We start from the raw sequence: 21,750 nt of genomic DNA on the forward strand, positions 1-21,750 counted from the left end.
ACCTTCTCCAGAGTGCTAAGGACCTCAGACTGGGCCAAAGGTTTACCTTCCAACAAGACAATGACCCTAAGCACACAGCTAAAATAACGAAGGAGTGGCTTCACAACAACTCTGTGACTGTTCTTGAATGGCCCAGCCAGAGCCCTGACTTAAACCCAATTGAGCATCTCTGGAGAGACCTAAAAATGGCTGTCCACCAACGTTTACCATCCAACCTGACAGAACTGGAGAGGATCTGCAAGGAGGAATGGCAGAGGATCCCCAAATCCAGGTGTGAAAAACTTGTTGAATCTTTCCCAAGAAGACTCATGGCTGTATTAGCTCAAAAGGGTGCTTCTACTAAATACTGAGCAAAGGGTCGGAATACTTAGGACCATGTGATATTTCAGTTTTTCTTTTTTAATAAATCTGCAACAATTTCAAAAATTCTTTTTTTTGTCTGTCAATATGGGGTGCTGTGTGTACATTAATGAGGAAAAAAAATAATTTAAATGATTTTAGCAAATGGCTGCAATATAACAAAGAGTGAAAAATTGAAGGGGGTCTGAATACTTTCCGTACCCACTGTATGTGAACCTCTAGGATTAGCAGTTAGTTTGAAGGTGAAATTAGAGTCAGGTGTTTTCTATCAATGGGATGACAATCAGGTGTTAGTGGGCACCCTGTGTTATTTAATGAACAGGGATCTATCAAAGTCTGCTCTCCACAACACGTTTGTGGAAGTGTATCATAGCACAAACTGAGGAGATTTCTGAGGACCTCAGAAAAAGAGTTGTTGATGCTCATCAGGCTGGAAAAGGTTACAAAACCATCTTTAAAAAGTTTGGACTCCACCAATCCACAGTCAGACAGATTGTGTACAAATGGAGGAAATTCAAGACCATTGTTACCCTTCCCAGAAGTGGTCGACCAACAAAGATCACTCAAAGAGCAAGGCGTGTAATAGTCGGCAAGGTCACAAAGCACCCCAGGGTAACTTCTAAGCAACTGAAGGCCTCTCTCACATTGGCTAATGTTCATGAGTCCACCATCAGGAGAACACTGAACAACAATGGTGTACATGGCAGGGTTGCAAGGAGAAAGCCACTGCTCCCCAAAAAAAAAAAAAAAAAAACATTGCTGCTCGTCCGCAGTTTGCTAAAGATCACGTGGACAAACTAGAAGGCTATTGGAAGAATGCTTTGTGGATGGATGAGACCAAAATAGAACTTTTTGGTTTAAATGAAAAGCGTTATGTTTGGAGAAAGGAAAACACTGCATTCCAGCATAAGAACCTTATCCCATCTGTGAAACATGGTGGTGGTAGTATCATGGTTTGGGCCTGTTTTGCTCTATCTGGGCCAGGACGGCTTGCCTTCATTGATGGAACAATGAATTCTGAACTATATCAGAGAATTCTAAAGGAAAATGTCAGGACATCTGTCCATGAACTGAATCTCAAGAGAAGGTGGGTCATGCAGAAAGACAACGACCCTAAGCACACAAGTTGTTCTACCAAAGAATGGTTAAAAAAGAATAAAGTTAATGTTTCGGAATGGCCAAGTCAAAGTCCTGACCTTAATCCAATCGAAATGTTGTGGAAGGACCTAAAGCGAGTGGTTAATGTGAGGAAACCCAACAACATCCCAGAGCTGAAGCTGTTCTGTACGGAGGAATGGGCTAAAATTCCTCCAAGCCCGTGTGCAGGACTGATCAACAGTTAACAGAAACATTTAGTTGCAGTTATTGCTGCAAAAGGGGGGTCACACCAGATACTGAAAGCAAAGGTTCACATACTTTTGCCACTCACAAATATATAATATTCGATCATTTTCCTCAATAAATAAATGACCAAGTATAATACTTTTGTCTCATTTGTTTAACTGGTTTCTCTTCATCAGATCTTCACTCATGTCCTAAAAGTAGATAATGTTTTAGGTCACATTTATGCAGAAATATAGAAAATTCTAAAGGGTTCACAAATTTTCAAGCACAACTGTAAATCTGACTCTGGTTAGCTGAAGGGCCCGAGCTCTGAAAATAACAGTATTAGCCTTTACAGACTGATGGACAACAGCAAAGGCTTTCCAGATTCTTCCATTAGTTGTTTTTGAAGGCAAAATGACATGGCTCTACAACTTGTGGGCTAAAAACATCATAAACAGCAGAGAATTCACTCGAGTTCTATATGCGCAAAGCATAGAATTATTCAACTAAAAATTATATATCGAGCCCATCTGTCTCGCTTAAAACTGTCCAAAATGTTTCCAGGGCAGGATCCAACCTGCGAGCGCTGCAACCAAGCTCCTGCCTCACTGAGTCACATGTTTTGGGCCTGCACTAAACTAACATCATTTTGGACAAAAATTTTTAAGTGCCTCTCAGACAGCCTTGGTATCACAATCCCTCCTAACCCATTAACAGCTGTGTTTGGTGTTCTTCCAGATGGACTTGAATTGGAGAAGGACAAGCAAACTGATTGCATTCACTACACTTTTGGCACGCAGACTTATTTTGTTAAATTGGAAGAATCCTAATTCTCCTCTTATAAGTCAGTGGGAAACCGATGTTTTATATTATTTGAAATTGGAAAAAGTCAAATTTTCAGTTAGAGGATCTGTACAACATTTTTTCAAAACATGGCAGGATTTAATCAATATTATTTTAGAATAAGAGAAATAACTATTATCGCATTTAACTCCCTAGTCCATTTCTTATTTACATAGATATTTACTTCTCCCTTTCTTTTGTTTAATGTTGCCTTATTAAAAAGCCTAAAGCAATTTTCCTTTAGCTAAGCTCTCCTTCTCAGGGGTGGGGTTTGATTTGTCTTCAAATTTGTTGGGTTATAAATTGATCTGTTTGTATGGAATGATTACAATGAAAATTAATAAAATAAAAATATAAAAAAAAAAAAAAAAAAAAAAAAAAAAAAAAAACATCTTGAATTTAGTCAGCTATATACTGAGCAGGGTTGACCTACGTCAGGCATCATTTATTTGTTTTATTTTTTTTAACCACATGAACCTAATTATGCTTACTGACTTACCCTACTGACTTTAACCATGGCAAGTAATCAAGTACAAAAATTTCCCAATTTCTGTGAATTTATTCCCTTCATCGATTTTATTATACAGTATGTACAACTAAATCCTATGAGAAGATCTTATCAAATTCATTGTGACAAATCGTAGTTTTTTTTTTTTTTTTTTTTAAACAGCAATGAAAATGTAAATTTCAGTATGAAATTTTGTTCAACATGTTTAGATATAGTCCACAAGTATCATCATCATATTGTTATTTTAGAAAATAATTTAAGTACAGCATGGGATACTGTCGAATTTTTGCCTGGTAGATTAAGGTGTCTGTAAATTCAATCCCCAGCAATAAAGTCAGATCATGCAGGACACGGAGCATTAAACTTTGCTCACATCCACCGACTTAAAGGATTCCTTAAACAAATCAACACTCTGATGACCAAGGAAAACAACAGTTCCCTGAACAGACTGAATGTGAAAGACATACAATCCACACATTACAAATTTGTATGGTAAATATGAAAAGTATGTACCAACAAGTTATCTTACACCTTAGCAAAGAAAATAAAGACCCAATTTGTTTTCTAATCCTTTTTATTCTTTAACCTCTCATTAGCATGGATGGCTTGTAGACTTAAAAATTGCACTGATTAGAAATATACTGAACCTGCAAAATTTATTTATTTAATGTCCATTACAAAAATTGTAAATGAACTTAATGTAATAAAATGTATTTCAGCTACTCAAAGAAAACACTGACAATGCGCAATTATATGCAGAATGAAACACCTTTTACTTACAATTCTAATTCTGTAAGGTATCTTCTCATTTAATTCTGTATTCCACCCACAAAAATGCAGACGCACCATTAGAGCAATAATCAATATTTGTGACTCATCACTGCACAAAAGACAATAAAGACATCATCTAGCTTAATTAAATTTACACTTAAAAACATAGCTAAAAACGAAACTGTCAACTGATATTCTAGTCTCATATTGTCTTGCTAATAAAACAAGACTATTTAATAATAAACCATCAAATTAAATATTCTGCCAGCACTTTGTCTTGTTAAGCTAATTTGCAAAGTCCAAGTGAAAGGTTAACTAAAATTTACAGTTTTAGTGCAGATAACAGGCTACTAAAATGGACGGCTGATCAGATGCAGGCCAGCAAAAACAACTGGTGAACCAGTACTCCATCTTCTAGAACAGTGCTCTTCAAGATTAGTCCTGGAGGCTCACTGTAGCTGCAGGTCTTTTTATCATCTAAGTTAATTAAATAAGCTGTTACTTCTCAGTTTGTGTTGCATCTCTTCAGAAATTTCAAACTGGTTATGTTATTTTTTTTACTAACTGAAGGAAGAATTTATATAAGATTTTTTTTTTAGTATTTTGTTCTACTTTTCCAGTTACTTACCCTATTATTAAAATTAACTAGAAACATCACCAGTCAAAGACAGGTAATAAAATAAATTCAAAAATATCTCCCATCCTACATGTACTTTCAGTGTTCCTACTATACCTTTCCTCACTAACAGCATGTACTGTATTAGAACCCCCTTTGCCTGGTGCTCCCTGTAAAAACTAAATCTCAGACATCATTTTGAGGCGCCATGAACAACTCCTTTCCACTTTTTGACTACCACCAATTGTAAATTTCCCCATTTCTTGCTGTGAAAATATGTTTTGTTGCAAAAAAATCCCTGTCTTTAAAGGCAACCCACAGCATGTATCCTATGCCTGGACTCCTCCACATGTGCTTCAGCTTCTCTTGCCAGACACTTCCTCTGTCATCTATATCACCAAAGCCAAACTGACCAATCAAAATCCTCAGGGGGACCAGACACACACACACACACAGAGACAGTAGTGTTTTATTATACAGTAGAAGATAGCTAGATAAACATACAAGTGGTTAGCAGTGAAATAGCTACCCTTTAGCAATCAGTATTTATTGCATGGTATCTGCTATGCCCGTCATTAAAACTGTTGGAATTCTGATACAACTGAGAACACACACCACTGAAAAAAGTAAATTAAAAAGGAAATGACAGAGTTAACTCTCTAAAGATATTGCAGCAAGTAAATTTTATGCTAATATAACTCGCATAAATGAACAATGAACAGCTGGATAATAAATTGGACTGGACTGCCAATACTGATTCTCTGTGCAAGAGAGGACACAGCCAGCTATACTCCCTTAGAAGACTGGCGCCCTTCAACATCTGCAATAAGATGCTGCAAATGTTCTATCAGACGGTTGTGGCGAGTGCCCTCTTCTACACGGTGGTGTGCTGGGAGGCAGCATTAAGAAGAAGGATGCCTCGCACCTGGACAAACTGGTGAGGAAAGCAGGCTCTATTGTAGGCATGGAGCTGGACAGTTTGACATCCGTGGCAGAGCGACGGGCACTCAGCAGGCTCCTATCAATTATGGAGAATCCACTGCATCCACTAAACAGTGTCATCTCCAGACAGAGGAGCAGCTTCAGCGACAGACTGCTGTCACAAGGTAAACGTTAACATTATTCAAAGTTATTGTCTGTTTTTACCTGCATTTTTATTACTCTTTAATTTAATATTGTTTTTTGTATCAGTATGCTGCTGCTGGAGTATGTGAATTTCCCCTTGGGATTAATAAAGTATCTATCTAATTTATATCCCTCTATTAAAATTAAACATTTTATCTAGGTCCAATAGTGACACACAGTGGGAATTAAAAAAAAAAAAAAAAAAGAAAAAAGTTTACATGTTTAAGTTATAACCTAATGGAATTCTAGTCATAATGAAAATTCTAATGCATGATTCTGTCAGTCAGAATGACAGTCGCTTCTTTATTCAATATGCAGTTTTCACTACTTTTACAGAAGCCTTCTTTAGGCTACACCCAACTGTAACTGGAGCTTACTATTCCATGGGAAGCAAAGATAGAAGAGGCCCAGGAAAGGAAGGGAATGTAGTATGCAGACCTGGTGGATGACTGCTGCAGACATGGATGAAAGTCAAGGTGCACGCCCAGCAAGATGGGATGAAGAGGCTTTACATCACAATTGACCAGTAAGGCGTCCGCACATTTAAGCATTATGGGGCTGAGCAGGAAGAGAGCCACCAGGTCTAATACAGAAGCAGCAGAAAAAGCCTTGAGGTGGCTCTTGCTGAAAAGGGAAGAAAGAAGTTTGACACTTGGAGACAGGCCAAGGTTTGATCAACCTTGGTTGGCTCGTCTATTAGAGAGTGTATGATGTCTGAAAGAAAGGAAACACCCAATGACTCCAGGTAACATCACTGACAACGTGTCCAAGTTTGTGCATCGCCTAATCCATTCATGTGCTGTAAACTGAAAAGACTGTATGCTGCAACCAAGGAAGGTCAGCTATCAGCTTGTTATATTAAAGAAATGTATAAGCTGCTATGGGGACAAGTTTCACCTCCCTGCAACCTGTCCCCAATAAAAAAAAGGACAAACTTAGGGGAAAAAAATGTACCTATGTGGGTTACTTCACCCATTAAGCATGACAGCATGTATGATTTAAAATGGGTTGTTCATACTCCCTTGTGTTAGCATCATAAATTAACAATTTAAACTGCTTTCTGTATGTGTTTAGGTTACTACTTTCGTGTTTTTTATGAATTTGTTTTTACTACCTGCTTAAGAGCACAATTATAAAAACGACTAAAAAAAATAAAAACAAAGAATCCATGTCCCCAAAAAAATGATAAATATATACTCTCCACGAAGACAATGATCACATCACAAACAAAATTCACCAAAACTATATAATCTTTCTTACTTTCATCTCTGTAACATACTCCATGTTTGCTCACTCCTCTCCTTTACTGATACTGAAAATCTTGTCCATGTTTTTTTTTTTTTTTGTTACTGCATCCCATATCAACTGCTGTAATTCCCTACTGGCAGCTGCCCCTTGTAATCTGTTACCACAGCTCCAGAACGTTCAAAACTCTGGTCCTTACACAGACCCACAACAGTGAGCACACAACACCCATCCTGCTCCGCTTTCACTGGCTCCCCATGTCTTCTAGGACTGAATATAAAACATTACATACTAACCTATAATGCTTTAAAATGCCCTTGCAATGCTCTGTCACTGTTTTCCTATTCACCCACTAAGGTCTAGACTATGGCAATCTTTTTCTGCCCCAAACTTGCACTCTCTGGGTGTCAAGACCTTCAGCTCTAAGCACGCAGGCTTTGAAATGACCTCTCTAAACTGAGACCAGTCGACTCAATCCGTTGTTATAAAAACATAAATGAAAAATACCTTTACTCAGGAAGGTATTTAACTTACCCTGACATTCTGACCCATATTTCACTTTACCCTGTCTGTCCAGAAGCTCAGAATAATTTGCATTTGTATCACAGATTATGTTATTTGTTCAGTTTTCTTGTGGTATTTTTATATTCGTGGTGTATTTGACTCTTATTCTAATTCAAACCGTTCTGTTTTGCGTACTTAACTTTGTTTAGTGTTTTATGCATATTTATTTGCTTCCAAAGTTGTACATGCCCTGATGTTGATTTTGAATTTCTGTGAAGCACTCTGAGCATGTGAAAGGCGCCACATAAATAAAATATATTATTACTATGCTGGACAGGCTCAGCTAAAAAACAATGTTTGACCAGTTAGTTGTTCGAAAACAAAAAGGTCAAACAAATTTATTTTATGACAGGATTCCAGCCTTCTAAATCCATTCTTGATTAACATTTAAAGTACTGTTTACACAGTTGTCTCCCTGTCCTTATCTTTAGCCCATTATATTCCTTCACAGCCCAATCGATTGCAAAACGGGGGTTCCCGTTCGTTTTAAGCAGGTTGCCACACTGCACCGTATTTTACAACTATGACTTGCAAGACTGCTCTTAAGGGGCCTAAAGCCACACTAGAACTAAAACTGTAAAATTAAAAAACAGTGCTGGCGCAATGGACGGGATTTTAAGCCTCCACCTTCACTTCAATTTTCAATCATACAAAATAAAGAAAGAAAACTACCAGGGAGAACAGGCCGCGAATGGGGGTGCACGAATTCACACCACCGTATTGGCTCTATGAAACATTTACCTTCTTACAGGCTGAGATAAGACCAAGAATTGATCATGTCACTTGAGGTCACTCGGATATTCGCCAAGCTTTGCGACAAGAGCAACGCGATCAAGCCGCAACAGTATAAATCGGCAAAAGGGCGACTTTGTGCAATCACATGTTTCAGGAGGTTGAAACCACGTTGCCGCCGGCAGAGGCATTCTGGGAAATATAAAACCAGAACTTTACGGAGTTGCAGCACAATCCGGTTTACTTTGAGAGAACGAACTACACGAACCTACATCGATTTGAAAAGGCGTATATCACAAACAGATGCCACTGTCAGACAAGTAAAACTCAGCCCCTGGGATCCTAGCGACTCGCGGCTGCCGAGTTATTAGCAGGCCTCTACTTGCTCTCACGCCACGCGTGGATGGTATATAATGTTTGCGGCCAAAACTTGCGAAGAAGGGAAAGGTGAAAGTGTTTCTAACTATTATGCACGTAAAGGATCTCAAGTGGCACGCTTCGCAAACTGAATGCCTTTGGGCACATGTTTAAGCTAACTACCTTACGTTTCTTTAAAATCCACGTAACACGCAAGCAGAATCGACCATGTGCTCCTGGCACTGCTAGCTGCCGGTCGACCTCCTTATCCGTCTGAGCAGTAGCCTAGATGAAGCACGACCACCACACCGGCCGCACACGTACAACTAATCGCCCTTCCTTATTTAGCATGTGGCAAAGATGGGCCACTGACTTCATAAAATCGAAATTCCCTGCATCATTTTAGCTTCACCTTTAACGCAACACTTGGGGGAGGGGGTGTCAGTCATTACTTGTCGAGGGTCCACAAATCGGCCAGAACCACTAATGTCGAAACTTAAAAACAACACACTTAAAGCAGACTGCCAAACGCCCTATAAAATCGCGATAACGGGTAACAACGTGATTAAACACGACTGGCATGGCGTCCCACCCCCACCCTTTCCTAAAAAACACGAGTTTCCGTAATCCGGACAGGGGGAAAACATGCGTGCCGAAGACCGACTACTTCTCAGCTGTCAGTGTCACGAGACGGCACGGGGAACACTCAAGCGAATTTAAACCGAAACCTCGCTAGCATATTATAGATCAGCAGCATGCACGTGCAGGCCTTGTCAGTGACACCCTTATTTAAACCGAGTCATTTCTGCAGAGTTGGCCGTAGAGAAGCAAACTCTGAACTTCACGTTATCTCGTGGTCTCTTTTCATGTACTATTTGAGATCTACATACTAATTCACGTTCCTCTTCCAGGTACATGAAAGAGTTTGCAGGCCTTGAGTTAATGTTTAAAAGGAGTAGTCTCCCATTGGCATCCTGCCTCCTCAACATGACAGTCACTGTCCGCAACAAAACACTTGGGGGGGAAAAAAACACCAGGCGTGCCCAAAAAGCATCTCGACCTTGCCAAACAGATATCCGCAACCCCGTCGGTACCCACCGTGATGCGCCTGTCCGTTCACAGTGACCACTTGGACGGAGTTCATTTTCTTGGTCCACGGGTTCACCTTGGGAGGGGGAGCCTCCATGAACACCTTCTTGTTACCGTTTCCTCGCTCCGTTTCTTCCTTGTCCAGGTTCACCTTGGCCTGGTTGTTGCTCTCATCTTTCACCTGTTTAACGCTGGGTTCATTGGCGGCAGATTCCCCGAGCTGCTCACCGTCTTCCCCCTTCACGTTGCTGCTTTCCATGGCAGCGGCGCTGGGCGACGGCTGTTTTCTCTCCTCTTTATCCTCCGTCTCGAGATGGTGATCCTCGTGTTTCATTTTGCTCGCGTGCCCGTGCTCCTCTGCTTGAATTAAGGGGTTAGAGGGTAGGAGAGTCTCCACCTGAGTGGCCATTTCCCCCTTCTTTTCCTTTGCTACCCCCAAAATCTTCTGGAACTCCAAGAGTGTTTTCAAAACTGCAAGTGAAGCCGGGGTGCTTTTCCCCACTCCACCCCTAGACCAAAAATCTTTTAGTCTAAGACGCAGAGTGGCTGCTTTGAATTAAAACATAAAAAACACGTATACCGCAAATATCTCCTTAAATTTTCTAATGTAATCGCCTAATCTCTACACTAGCACCAATATGGAAGAACACCACGCGATCGACGTGAACGCGCAGGGACGTAAACGGGGCGTGGTTACGCCAGGATGCACGAGATTCTGAACGTAATGGGGGCGGGGAGGACTCTTAAAGTGACAAGCGTCCTTTTGGAACTGGAGCAAATGTTGCGTCTTTTATATTGTACTTCGATCGTTTTTACTTTTCATTCTTGATTAACTAGTGGAAATAAAAAAGTGGATTATTGGAAACGAAAAACGGGATACACATTGAGTAAAATGTTTATTTGACAAGCCAATCCTTCTCACTATTTTCTGAATATAATTTATAGAGTGTAGGCTCTTCACTGAGGAAAAAAACCTGTTACTTCAGCAAGAGCACCTAATAGTCGGAAACAATTCAGTTAAGTATACTATTCTTCACAGGTCGCCCAGAATCATTTTGTGTTCATAAGAATTACTTAGGAACGCTTTGAAATCGCTTCAGTTTTTTTCTAACAACTCCTGCCTCAGCGATATAAGAAGTGCTCACATATGATCAGATAGATATATGATTAGTTCAAACCGACTTAATGGCTGGTTATGCAAGACGTCGAGCTTTTTGGGGTTCCACCCTATTTTTGTCCCAAAAGAAAAAAAACAAGACTCATTTTTAAGCCATGTTTGGAACTTATTTTGTGCAGGAAATTACACCTTTATGATAAAGGCTAAACCAACTGGTGTCTTCAGCAAAAAATGATCAGAAGGACTTGAAGTTTGTGCAGACAGAATAACCAACCCCAGGGGTTCACCCCCAAATGGAATGTGAGGGGTCAAAGTTGCTCCTTTTCACAAAACATTGAAAAAATGGGGATTGGAAATACAGGCATGTAGAATGTCATTTCATGCTATGTCAAAGCTGCTAATCACGAATATGATCATATTTTTGATACTTGATCCTTTGTTAGGGATCTAACCGTCCGTGGACCTTTATCACAGGGTGAAAAATTATACATTTATTAAATTACATATTTATACTACAATTGAGAATTTTTAAACATTTAAATTGAAGCACCATTTTAATATTTCAAATATTTGATGCTACTATTCTTGTTTATTATGTACTTCTACCTTATTAACTAAATCATTACAATTCTTATGAACACCCCGTATTAGAGAGGTTTACACTAATTCAGATTCTTTTAAAGTTGTTGGTCAACCTAATTAGATAGATAGATTTGTAAAAACATAACATTTTCCATTACTGTATATGACCAAATGAAGACAAAGCTGGACAAGAAAGAAGCAGGTAAAACTTTAGAACATTACAAAAAACAGGTCATTAGGTTCAACAAGTTCATTGATCATACTGAAGACCCCTAATGTCCCACTGTCCACCACACTACTTGGTATACTTGGTAATGTATTCAATGTGTCTATGGTTGTTGACATGAAGAAAAACATTTAAACTATTCTGCAAAATCTGCCCTTAACAAATTACCAACTGTGTCCCAATGTTCTAATTACATAATTTATTTTGAAGTAACAAATGGGATCCACTGCACTACTTCTTTTCATGATTTTAAACATTTCAATCATGTCCACTCTTAGTCTCCTTTTGCTTAAACTGAAAAGGTTCAATTCCTTCAATCTGTCCTCATAGCTCAACCCTCTTAGTCTTGTCAGCAGCCTAGTTGCTCTACTCTAGAATTTTTCTAGTGGTGGTATGTGTTTTTCATAATATTGATACCACAAATGTACACAGTACACCAGGTGAGGCCTCAGTAGTTTGTTATGTAACCTCCCCTGACTTATACCCCACACTCGATGACATACAGTATAATCTAACATCCTATTAACTTTCTTGATTGCCTGTGTACTCTGTGTGGATATACTTTCCACTTTCAACTTTCAGACTTCTCATTGTATGTTCGAATTTAAAATTTCTACTTCCTACATGCAATACTTTACATTTACTTACTTTCAATTTTATCATGCACAAATCTTCTCAAGCCAGTGTGCTGTCCAAGTCCCTCTGCAACAATTTATCTGATTCTGTATTATTTGCCCTTCCACCTAGTTTGGTATCAACTGCAAACTAAACCAGCTTATTGATTATGTTCTTGTCCAGATTGTTTATGTATATTAAAAAGAACAGCAACTTCAACACTAACTCCTAAGGAACACCACTTTTAACATCACCTAATTTTGAGAAAGTTCCACTCTCCATAACCCTTTGCCTCTTGTGTTTGCGATAATTTTGTACCAAACTACAGACCATGTCTTGAAAACTTACTTCTTTATTTATGATCACTAACCTTTCATGTGGTACTTTATCAAACGCCTCTAAAATATCAAGATAAATACTATCATGTGCGCCTCTCTGATTGTATTCTTTTGTTGCTTCATCATTGAACTGTAACATATTTGCAAAACACAAACTTCCTCGTCTAAACCCATGTTGACTATTTGCTAATACTCCTGTACTAGATATGTGGTGCTCAATCTTTATCTTCCATTAAATTACTGTGATGCACATTAAGCTTACTCTTCTATAGCTAGTTGGATCAGACCAAACACCCTTTTTATGCAATGGGATAATATTTGCTAGTGTCGAGTCTTTGGGAATTTCCCTCATGTGCAGAGCTTTTCAGAAAGTAAGTACTAAGCGTTTATATATGTACTCATTAACTTCCTTAAGCATTCAAAGATGAATGTTATCTGGTCCTGGTGAATTGTTAGATGATTTTCTATATGGTGTTCCACAAGGCTCTATCCTGGGTCCGCTGCTCTTCTCAATCTACATGCTTCCGTTAGGTCAGATTATCTCGGGACATAACGTGAGCTACCACAGCTATGCTGATGACACACAGCTGTATTTATCAATAGCACCTGATGACCCCAAATCTCTTGATTCGCTAACACAATGTCTAACCTGTATCTCAGAATGGATGAATAGTAACTTTCTCAAATTAAATAAAGAAAAAACCGAAATCTTAGTGATTGGCAATAATGGATACAATGAGGCTATTAGAAATAAACTGGATGCATTAGGATTAAAAGTCAAATCGGAGGTAAAAAGCTTAGGGGTAACCGATGATTGTAATCTGAATTTTAAATCGCATATTAATAAAATCACTAGGACAGCATTTTTTCACCTAAGGAACATAGCAAAAGTTAGACCTCTTATATCATCGAAAGATGCAGAGAAATTAGTTCATGCGTTTGTCTTTAGTCGGCTAGATTACTGTAATGCACTCCTCTCAGGACTACCCAAAAAAGACATCAATCGTTTGCAGTTAGTGCAGAATGCAGCTGCTAGAATCCTTACCAGGAAAAGAAAATCCGAACACATTTCTCCAGTTTTGATGTCACTACACTGGTTACCTGTGTCATTCAGAATTGACTTTAAAATTCTGCTTATGGTTTATAAAGCTTTAAATAATCTCGCCCCGTCTTATATATCGGAATGTCTGACACCTTATATTCCAAATCGCAACCTCAGATCCTCAACTGAGTGTCTCCTTAGAATTCCAAGAGCAAAACTTAAAAGAAGTGGTGAGGCGGCCTTCTGCTGTTATGCACCTAAAATCTGGAATAGCCTGCCAGTAGGAATTCGCCAGGCTAATACAGTGGAGCACTTTAAAAAACTACTGAAAACACATTACTTTAACATGGCCTTCTCATAACTTCACTGTAATTTAATCCTGACACTCTGTATATCCAATTCATTATAATAACTATTCATTCAAAATTTGTACTAACCCCTACTCTCTCTTCTGTTTTCTTTTCCGGTGTCCTATTGGTGGTGGCTTGTGCCACCACCATCTACCCAAAGCACCATGATGTTCCAACAATGATGGATGGATTAAAAGCCAGAAGTCTGTATAACCATCAGCATCAAGTGACTCCGTGAGAACCCTAACTACAAAGAGGACTATTTCATTTATGTTAGGTAGAATGCCCAAAGGGGACTGGGCGGTCTCGTGGCCTGGAACCCCTACAGATTTTATTTTTTTCTCCAGCTTTCTGGAGTTTTTTTTTGTTTTTTCTGTCCACCCTGGCCATCGGACCTTACTCCTTTCTATGTTAACTAATGTTGTCTTATTTTAATTTCTTACTTTGTCTTTTATTCTTCTTTTCTTCATTATGTAAAGCACTTTGAGCTACTTTTTGTATGAAAATGTGCTATATAAATAAATGTTGTTGTTGTTGTTGTTGTTGTTGTTGTTAGAGGATAGGAACACCAGTCCATCAATGGGGAACCTGAACTCCCCTAATTTATAGTCACCCATGAACCAAGGATCATGTTTTTGTACTGTAAAGCAGAAACATAGGAAGAACAAAGAAAATCCACATAATTGGCAGCTAAATCAGGAAATGAACTGGGTCCAAATACTGTAGGATAGGTCAGGTCAAGTCAGGACAGGTAGGGGAGCATGCACTGGTACAGCGCATTGCTGCAACCGCCACACAATGAAACAGCTCAGGATCCTGGTTGGCAACCTGCAAGGCAGACACGTGGTCCATTCTCACCCTCCAGAAATGACCATCTATCTGCCGCAGCCAGGTGTTATTTGGGCATCCTCTTGACCTGGTTCACCCACTTGGGTCCTCAACAATGAGGATTCTGCAAGCCAGATAACCCACTGGGAATCGCTGCAAATGGCCATAGTCCTGTAATTGATGCTCCCTCACAATGCACGTAATATGCCTCAATCAAGACTTCATGAGCAACTGCTCATTTGACGCAAATCAAACCAGCGGTAACCAAGGATTCTCCAAAGACACACAGTACCGATGGAGTCCAGTTGTCTCAGGTCACTAGAGAGTGTCCATGTCTTGCAAACCATATAGCAAAACAGGACGCACCAGGACTCCAAAGACTTGGACTTTTGTCCTTTTGCAGAGATATTGGGAGTGCCACACACCCCTTTCCAGCGAACTCATGACACCCCATGCTCTTCCAATCCATCTACTGACTTCATGGGAAGAGTCACCAGAGACATGAATGTCACTGCTGAGGTAAGTAAACCTCTCAACAAGGACAACACTCTCTCTGCAGACAGACACACTGCTGATGGCTATGCCCATGAGGTCATTAAAGGCCTGGATCTTGGTATTAATCCAGGACACTCGCAAGACCAGACACCCAGAGTCCTCACTCAGTCTCTCGAGAGCCCCGACCACAGCCTCCATTGACTCTGCAAACATCACAGCACAAGCCTGTAAGCCTCACACAAACTGTGTGCAAAATCTATTAAAAACAGCCTGATCTTGAAGTCTGGTCAGGTCCAGCTTCATTTTCCTAGTAGGTGGTAGCCTACTGGACCTAAGCTGGATCTTCAGAGTAGCAACAAGTCTGTGGTCAGAATTCACAAACTGGACACTTCTGTAGACCCTGCAGTTTTGTAAGAGCCTCCAGCATCTGCCCATGAGGATATGATCGATCTCCTTCACCGCACCACCAGTATTGGAGTACCAGGATCAGTGCGGGTCAGGGAGCTGGAACCAGGATCCAGTGATATGCAGCCCCTGATATTTTGCAAAATCATGAAAAATGTAGCCACTTTCACCACATCTCCAGACCCATGGGGACCGACACAGTCCTCATAGCCAGTCCCGTCAGTGCCAGTGGTAGCACTGAAGTCACCCATGTCCAGATGAGTGTCACTTCACAGGCACCCATCAACCACCCAGCGAAGTTGTGAATAAAATGTTTCTCTCACCGAGACATCACTCATCGCAGTCGGAGCATGCACTAAGACAACAGACAAGGCACCCAGAGAGTACCGTAATTTGAGTCTCCTAATATGCTCGTTGAAAGGAGTGACATCAGACACCATTGGAAGAAGCTGATCTGCCACAGCAATGGCAACTCCCCTAGTATGGCAGCCATCAGAGCAGCCAGACCAATAAAAGCTGTACCCATCTACACACATCTGGCCAGTCCCAGGTCTGCGCACCTCAGAGAGCGTCGTGCTGAAATGTGGAATTTATGAAGCTTCTCCAACAGCAGAAGATGATGATCATCATGCAGAAGAGACAAGACGTTCCACGCGCCTACCCGGATAGGCCGATTCCAGTTGGGACCCGAGTGCTGCCTTGCAGTGGGTGACACCTCAGCACCACACACGTTCCGATCCCCAACAGGCCTGACCCCACTGGCTTGCTGACGGTTTTAACTCTTCCAGGGATGAGTCCCAAGAGCTTTACCCAATCCCCTTCATAACACAAGCAGCCTTAATATGAGCAGGTGCAGCAGAGTTACTCCCACGGAGAATAGAAAGTCCTATCTCTTGTCTCAGAGCTGCATGAAGTTTTTTTTGTTTTTTTTTCCAGTGGCTGGAGTGCCAATCCTGCCACCAACCCTCATGAGTTCCTTGCAAGTTGAAGGACCACTTGCAGGGTCAGATGCAGTATTTAGTGTCATGCCCAGGACAGAAAGTAGGGTAGGCACCAAGTTTAATTTAGTTTATTCCCATATAGTTTTTTTTCACTCAAAATTGACTCAAATCACTTATTCAAATTTAAAAGTATAAAACAGAAATGTACATAACAGTGCAATAGTCACATAAGTATACAGTATATATTATTTGAAAACGAATACTAATTAAACTAATTAAAAGTAATGCGGGCTCTGCACCGGTCTGTCGTGGTGAAAAAGGAGCTGAGCCTTGCAGCTCAGCTCTCAATTTACCAGTCGATCTATGTTCCTACCCTCACCTTTGGTCATGAGCTCTGGGTAGTGACCGAAAGAACGAGATCGTGAATACAAGCGGCTGAAATGAGTTTCCACCGTAGGGTGTCTGGGCTTTCCCTTAAAGATAGGGTGAGAAGCTCAGTCATCCGGGAGGGGTTCAGAGTAGAGCCGCTGCTCCTCCACATTGAGAGGAGTCAGATGAGGTGGCTCGGGCATCTAATCAGGATGCCTCCTGGACGCCTCCCTGGTGAGGTGTTCCGGGCACGTCTAACTGGGAGGAGGCCCAGGGGAAGACCCAGGACACACTGGAGGGACTATGTCTCTCGGCTGGCCTGGGAACGCCTTGGGATTCCCCCAGAAGAGCTAGAAGAAGTGGCCGGGGAGAGGGAAGTCTGGGCATCTCTGCTCAAGCTGCTGCCCCTGCGACCCGACCTCGGATAAGTGGAACAGAATGGATGGATTGATGGATGGATGGATAATTAAACTGTGGCTAAGAATGTAACAGTGCAGATCACTCTTCAATCATGCCAGATATCCATCTTATATATTGTTTTAAATAAAGTCAAAATATTTTGTGAGTCATTGGTTTATTTAGTTAAATATTATATCATGACCTCTGACAGACTCATAATATTTTGTGAGTGTTGTTTTCATGTTGATGTATGTGTTGTTGTTTTCAATTGTTTTTATGAATTTAATAAACCGTTATGGATTTCTACAGCATGTGAATTAAAATATACACCATCTTATTTTTTTCTTAGTCTACCTTTTTTCTTGGACTTTAAAATATTTTGTTTAAGGAAAATTTCATTAACTCTTTTAGGAATGGTACATAGTATATCATTTTCATAAACAGCAGAGTTATTTTATTACTTACCAAATGCAAAATCCCCTGTACTTGTAATTTTTATATAATCAATTGGAAGACTCTTATTAGAAAAGTGAGTTATACTTTTATTTCTTAAAAATACAGCAAGTATTTCTACTCAGTTATTGAATTATAAAATGTATTGTCCATTAGGTTACTAATAGGGTCATAAAAGGTTAAATTAATAATGAAACAGACAGAAAGGGAAGTAAGCATTAATTAATGCTTTTAAATATAGAACCAGAGAGAATGTGTTAACTCCACACAGATACGAACCTAACCTGGCAATGGTGGGATATATTAGGCAGTAACTGAACAGTTGGTTCTTGAAGGTGATGTGTTGGGAGCAGTGGAAATGGTCAAGCTATAAGGATCTGAGTGACTTTGGCAAGTGCCAAATTCCAATAGCTAGACAACTGTGTAAGAGCATCTCCATAATGACGAGCAACTTCTTGTCGGGTGTTTCTGTTATGCAGAAGTTAGATCCTGCCAAAAGAGCTCCAAGGATGGACAACAGGTGAACCAGAGACAGGGTTAAGGGTGCCCAAGGTTCATTGATGCATGTGGGGAAGCAAAGGCTAATCCATCATGTCTGATCCCTCAAGAGAGCTACTGTAGCACAAACTGCTGAAAAACTTAATGTTGGCCATTTGAGAAAGGTGTTAGAACACACAGTGCATTGCAGTTTGACGCATATGGGGCTGCATAGCCATAGGCTGGTCAGAGTGCCCATGCAGACCCCTGTCCACAGCTGAAAGTGCCTACAATGGGTATGTGAAAATTAGAACTGGACAATTGAGCCATGGAAGAAGGTGGCCTGGTCTGATGAATCACATCCTGTTTTAGATCATGTGGACAGGCAGGTGCGTGTGAGTTGTTTACTTGCGGAAGAAATGGCAGCAGGATGTACTGTGGGACGAAAGTAAGCCGACAGAGGCAGTTGGATGTGATAGGTATTGTTCTTCTGGGAAACCTTGGGTTCTGGCGTTCATGTGGATGTCACTTTGACATGTACCACCTACCAAAAGATTGCTGCAGACCATGTTCAGCCCTTCCAATCAAGCATCTGTGGGATGTGCTGGAAAAATAAGTCTGATCCATGGAGGCTTCATCTCACATCTTACAGGACTTAAATGATCTGCTGCCAGTGCCTTGGTACCAGATGCCAAAGGACACCTTCAGAGGTCTTGTGGAGTCTGTGCCTCAATGAGTTAAAGCTGTTATGGTGGCACAAGGGGCTAACTCTACAGCACAGTTCCTTGTACTGGATTCATACTTATTTTCCTGAATTTTATTCCTCCATTTTTGGATGACAGGTGACCTAAGCTTATCACTGGCACAGAATTCCAACGCAAGGACCAAATCCAAATCCATACTCGTGCCGATTGTGGGAAATTTTGCTATAACAATAAAACTATCTGCATGTTTTTGAAATGATACCAGACTCTTCAGTAAAAAAATAAAAGAAAAACCTCACAGAAACACAAATAGAGCATGCAAATACTACACAACATAGCATTCTGGTCAAGAACTATGAACATTCAGAGACAGCAATGTTAGTCAATGTACCACCGGCATGCCCTAAAATATTTTAAATATTTGGCAGCATATGTTGTTGCTATCAGGTCCCATAACATAATTTTCATTTGGCATTTCTCTTTGAAATAGGAGAATATCACATGTTAATATTAGTCAGTTCTGCTAAGCAGTAAATAGGCACATTTTTTTAAATTACATTTCATACCTTTAGTTATACATAATATACTGCCTGTGCTGTCTGGAGTGTATAACAGCATGTTTCTAAAATACTGTGTGATATATGGCCGGCAGTTTATCCCGGCCAATACCCCCACGCCGCTTGATGGAGTCCTCCCTGCAACATGGATGTGCCCCGAATTCCAGCAGGGCATAATGGACAATGGAGTTTTACTGCACAGCCCTGCTGGATACAGTGGGGGCCGCCAGGGGACGCTGCAGGGAGGCACAATGGTTTTTATTATAGCCCGGAAGTACTCCCTAATCACGGAGACGGAAGGAATGAAGTATTTGCGGGCTGAAGAAATGAAGAAGTTTTCATTTGACCAGGAAGTGCTATGAAATCACATGGACTGAGAGACAGAAGCACTTCTGGGTCAAGGAATATAAAAGGACTATGGGAAACCCCAGAAGACTGAGCCGAGCTGGGAGGGTGTGGAACAGTGCTGCTGAGAGTGGAGGATTAGTATTGTTGATTGTATTGTGATTATTGATTTATTATTGAGTATTATGGGAGTGGAGGTGCTTTGTGCACATTATTATTATAATAAATTTAATATTGGAACTTTTACCTGGTTTCAGAACGTGTTGTCTGTGGGTTTAGGGGTTGACAGGGACCCATATTTCCCACAACTGTGAAATTGATACAATAAGCAGTTTTGTAAACAGTTTAATCTAATTCTGGTTTGCTGAGTCTCACATCTTATCCTAATAGCACTAGACAGAAGCTGAAAATTGTGTTAAAAACTAGACCTGTATTGTCATGATAGACCACTTGATAACCCAAAGTGAATGCTGGGAATCTCATAATCTCTGATAACATATAGGTTCCGACACTAGACAGAATGGATACATCCTTAACTGTGAAAGGAACCATTTAACAAAAGAAACACACATACAGTACTAAAGTGTTTTGTAATACATTATATTAGATACTCTTGATTGATTTTTTTTAATAAAAATTACTTTCTGTTCAACTACTCAGAAGGAGTTGGTAAACAACATCTACATCACATGGTTGTCCACTCTGGCCAACTGTTAGGGAGTGACAGAGGCATCCATTACCAGTACAGATGCAGGTCTAGACGTGAGTGTAGAAGGAGCTTGGATTTGGGGAGAGTACACTTGGTGCCTTACATCAAAGAATAAATAAGACCAATATCATGAAGCAATGAACATTTGTACCTAATGTACAGAGCAGTACTGCCAAGGGGTACATAGTGGTAGTTTGTTGTTGTTTACTTGGAAATTTAGCAGGAAGTTGCAGATAGCTATATAAATAAAAATGTATTATTATTATTATTATTATACTAAACTCCTGATTCCTGTTGTAGTATTGGAGTGTCAGGCAAATAATTAGAATTACTGTGTTAATTATAAAAGTGACATTTAATTATAAAAAAGCATTTCTTCTGAAAGGTTTGGGATTGGAGGCCAGCTCTTGACAACTACCTTAAAGTACAGGACAGACAAAGATCTTCCTGCAAGAAGAGATTTCCTATACTCAGTCCTGAAATATTTTGGTGCATTTTTTTATCAGCACTTTTTATATGATGACTAGTCCCTGTCTGACAGGTTATTACTATAGTCAGTCATGGTCACAAGCTCTGGAAAATAACTGGAAAAATCAGAACACATATACAAGTAGGCAAAATGAGGTTTGTAAAAACAATATGCTACATTTCTTGAGATGATAGTATAACAATAATAACTATACAGGATGGTTTTGATGAAAACTGCTCCTTCTCAGAACTATGAGTAGGTGTTTGTGAGAGTGAGGAGAGGGTGCCCCTTCACATGTCCCACTGACGATGTCTCGTTTGGAGGATGGAGAAAACCTAGTAGAAGACCTAGGACTTGCTGGAGAAATGATATACATTGTCTTTAAAAGATATTCACCCCTTTGGAAGTTTTAAAATTTTATTGTTATACAACATTAGATCACAGTGGATTTATTCAGCTTTTTTGACACTGAATAACAGAAAATGACTTGTTAATATCAAAGTGGAAACATACCCATGTAAATTGATCTAAATTAAATACAAATATAAAATACAAAATATTTGATTGTGTTAAGTGTTCACCTACTTTATTATGTGTCACCTAAATCATCACTGGTGCAGCCAGTTGGTTTCGGGAGTCACAAAAGTACTTCAATGGAGATCACCTGTCTGTAGTCAAGGGGTTTTCATTGATTGTACTATAAATCTACCTGCATCTGGATGGTCTAGGTTGTGGTGGTTTAGAATCTTATTCTGACATACTCAATGGAAACCAAAAGACACTCCAAGCAACT

The 21,750-nt window shown here is 40.0% G+C and overlaps 1 protein-coding gene across 2 annotated transcripts in view; it reads right to left on the reverse strand.

Moving 5' to 3' along the window:
* larp1 (La ribonucleoprotein 1, translational regulator) overlaps positions 1–10,199 on the reverse strand; it is a 129,102-nt gene extending 118,903 nt beyond the window's left edge. The window contains exon 1 of one of the 2 annotated variants that reach the window (XM_028812868.2): positions 9,546–10,199. In XM_028812868.2, coding sequence (XP_028668701.1) covers positions 9,546–9,945 — 400 coding nt within the window. In that variant the 5' untranslated portion in view covers positions 9,946–10,199. Of the gene's footprint in view, positions 1–8,099; positions 8,216–9,545 lie in introns of those variants that run through there. The other variant, XM_028812869.2, reaches the window with a different exon arrangement.
* Between the last annotated feature and the right edge of the window lie 11,551 nt (positions 10,200–21,750).

The sequence above is a fragment of the Erpetoichthys calabaricus genome, chromosome 11, assembly GCF_900747795.2.
Source record: "Erpetoichthys calabaricus chromosome 11, fErpCal1.3, whole genome shotgun sequence".
NCBI classification, from domain to species: Eukaryota; Metazoa; Chordata; class Cladistia; order Polypteriformes; family Polypteridae; genus Erpetoichthys; species Erpetoichthys calabaricus.